Source organism: Sceloporus occidentalis, unplaced genomic scaffold (genome assembly GCF_023333645.1).
Source record: "Sceloporus occidentalis isolate IW3139 unplaced genomic scaffold, rSceOcc1.0.p SCAF_5, whole genome shotgun sequence".
NCBI classification, from domain to species: domain Eukaryota; kingdom Metazoa; phylum Chordata; class Lepidosauria; order Squamata; family Phrynosomatidae; genus Sceloporus; species Sceloporus occidentalis.
The window spans coordinates 178,988,837-179,002,710 of NW_028316985.1; the positions used below are offsets into that span (position 1 = coordinate 178,988,837).

At 45.3% G+C, this 13,874-nt stretch overlaps 1 protein-coding gene across 3 annotated transcripts in view; it reads left to right on the forward strand.

Moving 5' to 3' along the window:
- The first annotated feature begins 4,904 nt into the window (after nt 1–4,904).
- Nucleotides 4,905–13,874, forward strand: part of SCARB2 (scavenger receptor class B member 2) — a 44,223-nt gene continuing 35,253 nt past the window's right edge. For 2 of the 3 annotated variants that reach the window (XM_089526307.1, XM_089526306.1), the window contains exon 1: nt 4,905–5,167. In XM_089526307.1, coding sequence (XP_089382433.1) covers nt 5,051–5,167 — 117 coding nt within the window. In that variant the 5' untranslated portion in view covers nt 4,905–5,050. Of the gene's footprint in view, nt 5,168–5,242; nt 5,304–13,874 lie in introns of those variants that run through there. The other variant, XM_089526308.1, reaches the window with a different exon arrangement.

Consider the following 13,874-nt stretch of genomic DNA (forward strand, 5'->3'; position numbering starts at 1 on the left):
GGCTTTAAAAACAATAGTTTTAATACTAGGGGAAGGACTAGGGGGAGAATGGGACACTTGAAAGAGGACACGATATTGCATTATGGAAAGTAAGAGACCTGAGGATAGTGGAGCTCTGCAGTTCAAACTTAAAACCTGAAGGAACTAAGGGTCTCTAGAGAGGGACCTGGCAACCTGGTTTAGGCAGCAGGAAATCCAGAAAGAGCTGCATTGTTCTAACAATAATTTCTCTGTGCAATTCCAGTGCTGGTTTAACACCCAGAGATCTTTGTGTGGTATCACATACATTTGCATGAAGATTTTTAGATCAGGTTGAATGAAGACCAAATGCAGGAATGATTACTGCAGGTTTAGCAGGATGGGGCGTGGTGCAAATGAAAATAATTCAGAAGCGGTATACCCTAAAGGTACCGGGTCCTATCTGATCTGGAAAGCTAAGCAGCGTCGGCCACAGTTAGTACTTGGAATGGAGACTGCCAATACCAGGTTTGGAGGCTACATTTCAGAGGAAGAAAATGGCAGAACCGCCTTTGAGTATTCCTTGCCTGAAAGGGGAAAAAACCTGGGAAATTGATGTGGTTGCCATAAGTCAATAGCTTGAAGGAACACTCATAAACCAGTTTCCTTGCCTAAGAAAACCCTATGAAATTCAAGTCAAGAGGTGACCTGAAGGCACATACACACATTTTGGATGGTGAGAGATATCAAACTTTAGTGAACTTTGGATATTGTTTTATACAGAGATTGAGAGAGAGAGACCTGTGATTTGAGTACTGGACTAGGACTCTGGGAAATCTGACTTCAAATCTCCCCTCAGCTATGGAAAAGCATTGGGTAATCTTAAGAAAGGCATACCCGCTCAGCACCTTTGATTCAGGACATTACTGCATGAGACTCATTCTCACATGTCTTTTGGGTTTACTGTTATTATTTTTCATTTTTAAAACAGTTCCAGAGCTCTGCTATTGCAACTGAAAAATATATAAGTAAATAATTATGGGCGGGGCGTTCGCTCCCCGAGACATCCTGGAGGCGCACTTGTTTCAAGTTAGGTTTCGGTTCCCCAAACAAAATACAATGGACGCCTACTAATGCTCCAAACTTTACTTTAACTCAAAAATTATTAAACTTTTATAACAGCAAACAATAATTTGAGCTCGGATTACGTCACCAAGAGACTTAGTTCTTTGTCAGCTTTTTTCTTCTCTCAGGCTCCGTCCTAGAGGGTCCTTCTCTTAGGCCCTTCTCCAACTGTTCCCAGTCTGCTTTCTCCTTTAATTCTGGTCCCGGTCTCTGTTCCTACTGCTCTCTTTGGGGTCCCACCATTGCCCTTCCAGCATCTCCTTTGCTTGCCTCCTCCACTCTCCTTCGTGAGGGTAATGAAAGTCTCTCTCCCTCCTGGGATCTGGTAATATAACTTCAGAGTGGGGTCCTACTCTTAGCAAACTGTGCCAGCCTTACAGCGTCGTGGGGCAGCCTACCCATCCCGGGCTCCTGACAACGCCAACTTTCCCTCTCGCGACCACCTCCATGCGTCCCTGTCTTCTGCGTTCTCCACTCCTCCTCATGTCCACCTGTCCCTCACCTTTTATACCTCCCCCCTGGGGTGGTGTCTCCTCCCTGCTCCCTTCCTCTGGGTCCTCTCTTCTCTTTGGCTCGCCTGACCAACCCTCACTTCCTTCTCCCCAACCTGGCTACACTAATTTAAAGGGAATCAGCCTGCTTGGGAATAGCAAGAGGGAACGGGGACAGGGGGATAGGAGGAGGCTGCCAATATTGCAACTGTCCTGGCAGTGATGTTTCGCACCTGAGGGCTAGCAATTGGGAGATCATGGTCGGGACACGGCAGCTAAGGGTCCGAGGCAGAGGTGTGCAAAAGGTATGGCCAAAGGTGCTTTTCTGGACCGTGTGTTGTCCGGACTCCCCATGGAGAGGACAGAGGTACGACGTTTCATTTGGCCCATGCAGACAGGGTCTCAGTCTTAGGCTCACCTTTGCCTGAAAGTCATATCCTCTGTACACAAAACACCATCCTCAAATTCCAGAATTCTGGATGCCTTCTGAATTGAGCAATCACAATCTGATGTGCCCAGAAATCAGCTCTGGCATGCCTTGAGTCTCAATGCCCATGTTATACATTTTTCAAGACTGGTTTGAAAAGATGAAGCGGCTATGTACAGACTAATCTGCAAAACTATTTTGAAAATCTTTTTAAAAAGAAACAATAACAACAAAGGCAACAAGCAAGACAAATTATCTATTGCTGGAAAGGGGAGGGTGCAGGAGATTCCAGCACAACAATGGTGGAAGATACGATTATGACAAGGCATGCAAACTGACAAATGGGTGCACTGCATCTAGACTATAGAAATAAGGCCATTTGACACCACATTAAGTGCTGTAGCTCCATCCTACGGATCCTGAGATTTTTAGCTTTACAAGGTCTTCAACCTTCTTTGCCATAGAATGCTGCTATTTCACAAAATCTACAAACCCCAGGATTCTGTACGTTGGGACCATGACAGTTAAGGTGGCGTCAAATTGCATTATTTGTACTATATAAATGCATCCAATGAGAGCCAGCAGACTAAGACCCTGGTGACCAGGTTTACATTCCCTGCTAAGCCACTGAGTTACCTGGGCAAGTCACACACTTTCAGCCCCAGAAAACCCCTGATAGGGTCAATTATTATTATTAATTATTATTGAAAACATGAAGGGTTTGTAGCTGTGTTGGCCATTTAACAAATCTAAACAAAAAACCACCAAACTGTGATATCTTTATTGGCCAACCGAAATGCACAATACACTTGTTGCAAACTTTCGCAGCTCCATGGGCATGTGAAATTGAAGGCTTTCATGACCGGCATCCATAGTTTTTTGTGGGGGTTTTGGGGTATGTAGCCATGTTCTAAAAGAGTTTGTTCCTTATGTTTCGCCAGCATCTGTGGCTGGCATCTTCAGAGAATACTGGCATGGAAGTGAGTAGGGTGTGTATGCATACACACACACACACCACTCACTTCCATGCCAGCATTCTCTGAAGATGCCAGACACAGATGCTGCCAAAACGTCAGGAACAAACTCTTCTAGAACATGACCACAGAGCCTGAAAACCCCCACAAAAAACTAACCATGGGCTTCTTCATCTGGCAAGATGTTACAAACCAAACAGGGGAAGAAGAAGAAACAATTGGAGATGTTAGTCAGATGCCTGCATGTTGGATTGCAAAAGAGGGGTCCCTGTTGAGATGCAAATGGAATTTAAATTTCCTGGACTTTGAAAATCTCCCTATTGCTGCATGGCCAGAAAGAGGAGGAGCTTGCCTGCAAAAGATATCCTCTCCAGCATACCATCTTTACTAAGGACTGAAACAAGATGCAGGCATCTGACTAACACTGTAGAGTAGACCTAGGCCCAGGGCAGCTGAGGGTGCTCCTCATCCAGGCCTCAGAGCCCTCCCTCCTTCCCTCAGCTCCTGAGGCTGGGCTCCTGGTCTTTGCCTCCAACATACTAATAGAAATGACAGTACTTGCCCATGGAGAAACCATACTTGCCCATAGAGAATAATGGGAGAATACCTGCCCAAAGGCAAACATTGGATAGTTTTTGTGGGTTTTTTGTGCTATGTGGCCATGTTCTATAAGAGTTTATTCCTGATGTTTTGCCAGCATCTGTGGCTGGCATCTTCAGAGAATGATAACCTGGAAGAGAGTTAGAGAACATTGAATAGTTGCCCTATGTTTCCCTATGGACAAGTATTCTGTAATGTTTCCCTATGGGCAAGTATTCCCCCATGTTTTCTTATGGGCTAATATTCTCCAATGTCTCCCTATGAACACATATTCTCTAATGTGGCCCTATGGGTAAATATTATTTAATGTTTCTGTATGGTTAAATATTTGCTAATGTTTGCCTATGTGCAAGTATTCTCCCATGTTTCCCTATGGGCAAATATTCTCTAAAGCTTCTCTATGGGTAAATATTCTTTAATGTTTCTAATGGGGGACACCTGGCTGATGTGAAAGGGATCTGGGAGTCCAAGTAGACCACAAATTGAAGATGAGTCAACAGTGTGATGCGGCAGCTAAAAAGGCCAATGCGATTTTAGGCTGCATCAATAAAAGTACAGTGTCTAGATCAAGAGAAGTCATAGTGCCACTCTATTCTGCTCTGGTCAGGCCCCACATGGAATACTGTGTCCAGTTCTGGGCACCACAATTCAAAAAGGACATTGAGAAACTGGAGCCATGTGTCCAAAGGAGGGGAACTGAGGAACAACTTAGGGAGCTGGCTATGTTTAGCCTGGAGAAGAGAAGGTTAAGAGGTGATATGATAGCCCTGTTTAAATATTTGAAGGGATGCCATATTGAGGAGGGAGCAAGCTTGTTTTCTGCTGCTGCAGAGAACAGGATCCAGAACAATGGATGCAAGCTCCAGGAAAAGAGATTCCACCTGAACATTAGGAGGAACTTCCTCAGAGTAAGGGCTGTCTGACAGTGGAACACACTCCTTCCTCGGAGTGTAGTGGAGTCTCCCTCCTTGGAGGTCTTTAAGCAGAGGCTGGATGGCCACCTGTGAAGGGGGATGCTTTGATTGGGATTTCCTGCATGGCAGAATGGGGTTGGACTGGATCATGGCCCTCGGGGTCTCTTCCAAGCCTTCTATGATTCTCTGTCTCCGTATGGGCAAATCTTCCCACTGTCTCTAATGTCTCCCTATGGGCAAGCGCTGCATTTCTTCCGGCGTGTCCCTTATTTCTAGGCCTCAGAGGAGCTCCATGGAGGGAGGCCGCCTTAGTCCTGAGAGAGAGAGGACTAGGAATAGGAAAGCGAAACCAAGGCGCCCAGCGGCCTGTGGCCCTCCTCCTCCTCCTCCTCCTCCTCCTCCCTTTGGCCTGGGAGCCAGGGGCCGAGGCTGGGCCCTCCCTCCTTCCTTCCTCCTCCGCCTGAAGAGGAGGAGGAGGAGCCGGAGAGAGAGAGGCTCTTCTTCTTCTCCCTGCCGGGCCTGGCTCCTGCTCCTGCTCCTGCTGCTGCCGCCGCCGCCGCCATGAGGAAGCTGTGCCTGGCCTCGGCGGGGGTGCTGGCCCTGACCTGCCTGGTCCTCAGCATCGCCCTCCTCGCCGCCCGCGTCCTCGAGAAGGTGGTCGACCTCCAGGTCAAGCAGGTGAGGAGGGCCTCCACACGTTACGCGAGAGAGACGCGTGTCAGGGAGAGAGGAGGAAGGAGGACGAGGAGGGCGTCCGCTCCTCTGTGGAAAGAAGTTGCAGCAGAAGGTTTCGCAGACACTGGTCTAATAAGGGGTAGCGTCCACACGTTACGGGAATAGGATGCGAGACGCGTGTCAGGGCTGGAAGGAAGAAAGAAAGAAAGAAAGATGGAGGTCCAGTCCACACTGCGGAAATAATCCAGTTTGAGACCGCTGTAACTGCCCTCTCTCACTGCTGCAGGGAATCCTGGGATTTGTAGTTTGTTGTGGCTCCAGAAGGCTCAATGTGTCACAAAACGACAGTTGGCACAGTTCCCCAGCATTGACCCAGAGAAGATAAAGCGCTCCCAAACTGGATTGTTTCTGCAGTGAGGACTGGACCAGGCAGAAAATAGAGGTTGACTCTCTCTCTTATCTGGAGAGGTGTTTTGATTTCACATTACTACTACTACTACTACTACTACAAGAGTATTTGGGTTTGGGAATATTTACACATTGTTGTTGCTGTTGTTGTTGTTCAGGGTGACCAGGTGTCCTTAACCTCAAAGGAGGATAAAGCACAGCAAAATGTAGGACTTCGGAGGGAAAGGGGAGGACATGACCCAATAAAACCTAAAAGCACTCATCTCAATGTCAATTCTTGCTCCTTAGCCATGCTCCAAATGGAGGACGTTTTGGAATTCCTCCTGGAGAGAAGGTTGAAATGGAGGGCATGTCCTGGGAAAGGAGGACCTCTGGTCACCTTGTTATTGTGTACCTTCAAGTTGTTTCTGACTTACAGCAACCTTGAGGCGACTCAATTATGGGGTTTTCTTGGCAAGGTTTGTCCAGAGGGGGTTGGGTTAATATAATATAATATATTAATATAACCTAATGGGTTATATGACCAAGCTGGGAATCTAACCCTGATCTCCAGAGTTGTCATCCAACACACAAATCGCTATCTTCGTGCCATTCCTGTTTACTTGGGAATAAGCCCAGCTGGCCAATAAACTTGTAAGGGAACGCAGTGGGATTTCTTTCTCATTAAGCCTATGCGCAAGATCACACCGCACTAGTATAATTGACTTTATGGTAAGGTAGAAGTTGGCTGTTTGTGGCTGGGTTTTTTTACAGCTGGCTGCAAAAGAGCAAAAAAGAAACAGTGTGGTTGTGTGTGTGTGTGTTTTGCAAGATTGCTTTCTCCCATCTGCAGAATGATTGTGTTAGAGAAAAAAATAGCAACCATGTGAATGTTTTCTCAGAGTATCCGTATCCCTCCCTTGTCTCAACAGCAACTCTCTTCTCTTAATGTATAACCAGGGTGGGGAACGTGTGACCCTCCAGATGATGTTGGATCGTAGGTCACATGATCCTTAACCATGGTTGACTGTGGCTGATGGGAGTTGCAGTCCGGCTTCATCTGGACATGGTGACCAGATGTCATAACCACAGAGGAGGGCAAGGCACCGTAAAATGAAGGCAATTCAAGAAAAATGGAGGTCCTTACCAAATAAAAGCTGAAAAAACACTCATATAAAGATAAATTCAGGCTTAACCATGCTCAAAATGGAGGCAAACATGAATATAAATCTAAATTCATGCTTCATGGGTCCAAAACACTGCAGAAATAATCCAGTTTGAGACCACTTTAGCTTTCCTGTCTCAATGCTAGGGAATTCTGGAGACTGTAGTTTTGTGAGACAATTAGCCTTCTCTGTCAGAGTTCTAGTGTCACAATAAACTACAATTCCCAGGATTCCCTAGCATTAAGCCAGGCCAGTTAAAGCAGTCTCACCTTGGATTATTTCTGCAGTGTGTTTTGGACCTTAGGCTCAAAAGGAAGGACATTTTGAAATTCCTCCTGGACAGAAGGTTGAAATGTAGGATGTGTCCTGGAAAAGGAGGACATCTGGTCACCCTGCACTGCACTGGTAGAGCAACACACTCCCCACCCCTGATGCATGGCACTCTTCCCACTGGGAAGACACTGCTCCTTATCCTAAAATCTGGATTGCCCCACATGTACTTTACTCGCTGTTTCATCACAGTTACTCAATACTCGTGACTGACAAGGAAATGTGTGAGTCTACTCCGTTGAAGAGGACTGCCTTTGAGGTGAAGCCAGCTGCTGAGGAAAATTCTTGTCCTGGGTGTTTTTGTGGTGGGTCATTTCCATGGCCAGGCACACGGTTTTTGAAGACGTGTGTGAAATGACTCCAAGAGTGTGCACCTGCTTAAGTATTTATATGATACAATAACTTTTCAGAAGTGCAGTCTTCCAAAGTGGTTTACAAACCCCCAATGTTGGTGTTACTTGTGAGGAAAAGGCTCTTGATATATGCTTGGAATTGGATTGCCACATTCCAGCCCCTCATATCCATGCATCTCATATGCATTTTATGCAATTATTAATTCACATTCTGACTATGCAAGTTCAATACATGAATCATTGGGCTTTTGTACCATTATGATTTGACTTCAGTACCAGTATCAAGCTAGAGTTCTTTTTCCCCTTCTTTTTCCCCACAGCTGGTGTTAGAGGGAGGCTTCCAAGCGACCCCAGAGGATAACGGGACTCCATTGTCTCTCTTGAGGCTACTATTTACAAGTGAAGTTCCATCATGCCTTAGCTTCAAGCCACTAACACAATCATCAGACTACACAAGGCTATCTCTACTTGCTTCCTTTCCTTTTCTGCCTTCTGGGCTGTCAGGGAAGAAGGGAGGGAGTTGAAGAATAAGGTGACAAAGCCTGCAGGATGGGATGAGGTTTCCATCCATGCCAGTTCCTTGCATGGTTTCCTGCTTCAGTGCCACTACCACATTTTAACCTACCCAGTGGCCCGCAACGAAGGAGAAGGATTTACTACTTCAACTGGCCCAGCTGGCCGGGACATTTTTTAGGACATTCCTTCAGTCTGCAATTTTCCAGGTTTTCCAGAACAAATGGCAACCCTGGCTCAGAAGTACAGTTTGTCCACATACACCTGGCATACCATAACGCTTTGCCATAGATATGGTGCAGCATGGTAGTTCTATTTCTTGAACAGGGAGGAGGACAACCAAATAGTAAAGTAGGAAGAGTTCTATACGCTTCTTTAGATGTCATTTAAAAAACGGTCTCTGCTATTCTTTTTGAAAGACGAACCCATGGTGCACAGTTATAGCACAATGGTTTAACCTCAACTGTCATATTAACATCCTATTAACATCCTAGACTTACGATTAGTCCAGCCTGAATGTAATTGGTTAGACGTTTGTGGCAGAGGGCCAGGTGAAAGTAAAAAGAAAACAACAATGTCTCTTCAAGTACATTTATTTAAGGTTTTTTTTAACAGCCTGCCTTATTGTGCAGCATAATTTTAGGGTGGCTAATACAGTATTGTCAAACATATTATTGAATCAGTAATATTTGTTTCTTTGCTTAAGTATTTATGTGATACAACAACTTTTTAGAAGTACCACATTCCAAAGTAGTTTATAAATCCTCAGTGTTGGGGGGGGGGCAGGAAATAATAATAACAACAACAACACAAAGTGTGAAACAAAACTGTCTCAATAAAGGTGTGTGTAGTATAACCAAAGGAGCCAGCATGGTGCAGTGGTTTCAGTGTTGGAATAGGACTCAGGGAGAGCAGGATACCAATCCCTGCTCAGCCATTGAAGCCCACTGGCAGACCTCGGGCATGTCACACTCTCTCAGCCTGAAGAGGAAGATAGTGGCAACCCCCCATTTGAATGAATCCTGTTAAGAAAATTCCACAATAGGTTTTCTGTAAGATAGAAATGACTTGAAGATACACAGCAACAATAACAGCAACAGGTACATCCAGACACCACCCTGCCACATTCTTATGATGGTAGTCTCTCACATTACAGACACATTGCTGAGAGTAAAAGAAAGCTCTATATTTTGCCACTGGCAAACCTGATAGTAGTTTGTTCTTTCTGCACTGCAAGGTGGTTGTCTTACTGTGACCTTTATGGTCTGGATGGTGTGGGTTGATTTGTTATTGGGTCTGTGTGTGTATAGATAGACACTCCCACTCCCCACTTGGCCAGAGGTTGTGCTTGGTTACCGTGCTTGTCTCGTGGTTGCTGCCTTTCAAAGTGGAAGCGAATGAGGAACCAAGGGAAGGAACCTAATTTCTTTCTGTCCTATGGACCTTAGTAGAATGCTGTGGTATTCACATTGGTAACATATAGCTGATTGCACTTCCATAATGCAGATATTGGCTAAGAAATACTCACATGATCTTTATAACTCGGGGAGACAGAGTAGTGGCTGGGCACGGTAGGTCTGGAATGGAAAAGTGATGGGAATGGAAAGGATCAAGCACTCCCTTCTTCCACTGTGTTTTGTGCTCCAAATCCTGTTCCCAAAAAACAGCCATCAGCACTTTTGGTTAGATGCACTACATATATGTATGTAATAGTGTGCAGTTCCACCCTTGATTTCCCAGCCTCCCACATACCCAAAGTCTTCAGGTAGCCCTGAATATTGATTTCCTGGAATAAATAAGCCTCCTTTAAGCATAGCTGTCACCTTTCATTATATATAATAACCAGCCTTCAACCATTCTGCTTGTCATGGCATGTGTGGTGCCACCCTTTGATGATTATCAGAAGCATCCAGCCATTCTCCCAGCCTTGGTGCAACAGAGGTGGGTGGAAGTCATCACTGAGGTTCCTCCATGCCTTTCTGCAGTTTGAAACGCTCATAGCTTGCCGTTATGTCCAAACTCTAGGTAAGTACATAGGCGAACTCTGATTAGTGTTAACCACAAATTGCTTCCTTAACCAAGAACGGGAATCATGGCTTGGAAGTAATTTAGGTTAGCAGTAGCTCCAGCTTGCCTAGTTTGGATGTCACACCAAAAAAACAAAAACAAAACCCCAATAGTTATTATGATCAGAGCTTTAAAGTTTTATTTTTTAATAAACTGTAGCCTTGTCTGCACTGGCCAGGATATTTGGGGGGAACCTTAAGTATCCTGGCCTTGGAATTACCTCACACTACCCTGTTACCTTTCCCTCTGTTTCTATGCTAGGGTAGCAGAAAACATTACAGACTTGGAACAATCACTAAAGAAAATCTTAGAAGAAAGTGCAGAGGCAGGCCTAATGTTAAACTTAAAGAAAACAAATATAAGGGCCACAGAGGATTTACATAAATTCAACCTAGATAATGAGGAAATCAAAATAGTTAAAGATTTCCCATACCTTGGATCAAACATTGATCAGAACGGAGGCTGCAGTCAAGAAATCAGAAGATTAGGAATGGGAAGAGCAGCTATGAAAGAACTAAACAAGATCCTAAAGTGTAAAGATGTACAGCTGAATACTAAAGTTAGAATCACTCATGCCACTGTATTCACTATTCCCTGATGGATGTGACAGCTGGACAGTGAAGAAAGCAGATAAAAAGAAAATTAATTCATTTGAGAGGTGGTGCTGGAGAAGAGTGCTGAGGATACCATGGACAGCCCAAAAGACAAACAAATGGATTCTAGAACAATTCAAGCTTGAACTCTCTCTGGAAGCCAAGATGCCTAAATTGAGGCTGTCATACTTTAGCCATGAGAAGTCATGATTCATTAGAAAAGACAATGATGCTAGGAAAGGTAGAGGGCAGTTGAAAAAGAGGAAGGCCAGAAGGATAGACTCAATCAGGGAGGCCAAGGGCCTGAGCCTGCAGGATCTGAGCAGGGAGGTAGAGGATAGCTGGCCTTGGAGATGTCTCATTAGTTTGGTCGCCATGAGTCGAGAGTGATAGGAAGGCAGCTAACAACAAATGATTCTATTTTTCAGAATAGCAAGTAAAAAAAAAAATATGGAACAGAATAATGCCAGCCAGGGCTAACATGGAAACTGTTTGCATTTGCACCTTGAGCTCTGGAAAGATGAATAAAGAGTGAATGAACTCCTATTGAGGAATGCAGGCAGCAGGACACTCCTGAGCATGCCCCATGTTTTGGCGTTTTGGCCCGGTATAATCAAGACCGATCATTTCTTGGATTTTATTATGTGCTGTCTTTTAAAAGCTCTTTTGTTACATGTTGAGTCTCTCTTATTGGAATTTCGAAACACTCCAAAATCCATTCCCCACCCCCACCCCATGCGTGACTGCAGTGACACCTTTACTTGCTGATGGTTCAGTGTACACAAACTGTATTTCATGCACAAATCATTGTATAAAATTACCTTTGGGGAAAATTTGAATTATAAATGAATTTTGTGTTTAGACTTAGGTCTATATATTGCCAGGATACTCATTTGTGTGTGTGTGTTGTGTGCCTTCAAGTAGTTAGGAGTTTTCTTGGAAAATAATAATAATAATAATAATAATAATAATAATAATACGTTTTATTTATAAACCGCTATTCCAAATAGATCATAGCGGTGTACAAGAAAATTATAAAACAGTACAATATATAAAAACAAATGCAATAGAAATATGAAACTGATAAAACATTACAATTACCAATAAAATACATATTAAACCTCTAAGAACAAGACCAAGCCAGCTGATGTACTTGAGGTTGTTACACATTTTTGGGGAAGGATCACCCTAACAAGGAACCTCGGGGAAGGACTGAGTCTTCAATCTCTTTTTAAAGAAATCTAGGGAGGTGGTGGCGCAGAGTTCCTCAGGAAGGGTGTTCCAGATCCCAGGTGCCGAGATAGAAAAAGCTCTCTGTGAAGTTGACATATATCTAGAAGAAGGGATCCTCAACAGATTCTTCCCAGATGACCTGAGTGTGCGGGGTGGATTATATGGGGAGAGGCGGTCCTCCAAGTACCCTGGGCCCAAGCCATTTAGGGCTTTATAGGTTATAACCAACACCTTGTATTGTGCCCGGAAGCAAACAGGCAGCCAATGGAGATTATACAGAACTGGTGTTATGTGGTCAGCCCTGGAACATCCAGTGACCAACCTGGCTGCCATATTCTGTACTATTTGAAGCTTCCGAGTTTGGTACAAGGGTTGCCCCATGTAGAGCGCATTACAGAAATCCAACCGAGAGGTTACCAGAGCATGTACCACAGTTTCAAGGTCCCCCTGGTCTAGGTAGGGTCACAGCCGGCGTATCAGCCAAAGCTGATAGCAAGTGCTTCTGACCATCACATCCACCTGAGAAGTCAACTGGAGCGATGAGTCCAAAAGCACCCCCAAGCTGCGAACTGAGTCCTTCAGGGGAAGCGTGACCCCATTCAGGACAGGTGGACAAATTACACCACCCGGACCCGGGGAGCCTATCACTAGTACTTCCATTTTCTCTGGATTCAGACTGAGTTTGTTTTCCCTCATCCAGCCCATTACCGACTCCAGACAAGCATTTAGAGGAGAGATGCCATCCCTAGTCACTGCATCAGTCGGAGACACAGAGAAACATATTTGGGTGTCATCAGCGTACTGATAACACCGCGCCCCGTGTCTCCGGATGATCTCTCCCAGCGGTTTCGTGTAAATGTTGAATAGCATGGGGGACAAAATAGCTCCTTGAGGGACACCAGATGTGAGCGCCCTCTTATCGGAGCAAACGTCCCCCAGCTGCACCATCTGGAATCTACCCGAGAGGTAGGAATGGAACCACTGGAGTGCAGTGCCCTCGATACCTAACTCCCTCAGGCATTCCAGAAGGATACCGTGGTCAATGGTATCGAAAGCTGCTTAGATGTCCAAAAGCAATAATAGGGACACGCTACCCCTGTCCATGCCCAGACGGAGATCATCGACTAAGGCGACCATGGCAGTCTCAACTCCATAGCCCGCCCGGAAGCCGGTTTGAAATGGGTCTAGAAAATCTGATTCTTCCAAGATCCCTTGAAGCTGAAAAGCAACCGCTCTCTCAATCACCTTCCCCAGAAAAGGCAGCAGCGAAACAGGCCGATAATTCTTCCGAATCAGGGGGTCCAGGGAGGGGTTTTTTAGCAACAGTTTTACTATTGCTGTCTTTAAACTTGATGGAAAATGCCCCTCCCTGAAAGATGAATTGATTATACAGCGTAGCATAGAAGCAACCACCGTCCCCCCTTGGGCTGCCAGCCATGAAGGGCAGGGATCGAGAGAGCATGTCGTCTTCCTAACACTTCGAAGAATCTTGTCCACTTCCTCGGTACTAACAAACTCAAAGTGATCCAGTTTAATAGAGTCCACGGAGTCTCTGGATGCGTCTCTTATAGGTTCTGAAAAAAATACTGGCGTTGAGATCAGCCCTTAGCCGAGAGATTTTATCCGCAAAGAAGTTGTTAAATTCGTCGCAGCAGGCTTTACATGGTTCTAAAATAGGGTTCAGGGGAGGCAGTTGTGTCAACTCCCTCACCACCCTGAACAGCTCTGCCGGACGCGACTCCGCGGACGCAATACGTGCAGCATAAAACGAATGCTTAGCTGCACTTATCGCCACTCCATAGGCCTTCAAAAGAGAGTCTAGGAGTGTCTTGTCGGCTAAGTGCTGTTGTCTTCGCCAGTTGCGCTCTAGTCGTTGCACGGCCTGCTTCCTTTCCCTGAGATTTTCTGTGTACCAGGGTTGTTTATTGGAAGCAGGCCGGAAAGGACGCTTGGGAGCGATACTGTGTATAGCCCTGGAGAGATCTTTATCCCAGATGTTACTCAGGGCATCAACAGAGTCGCCGTCAGTACCAACCATATACCCCTCTAGGGCTTCCTGGAACCTTTT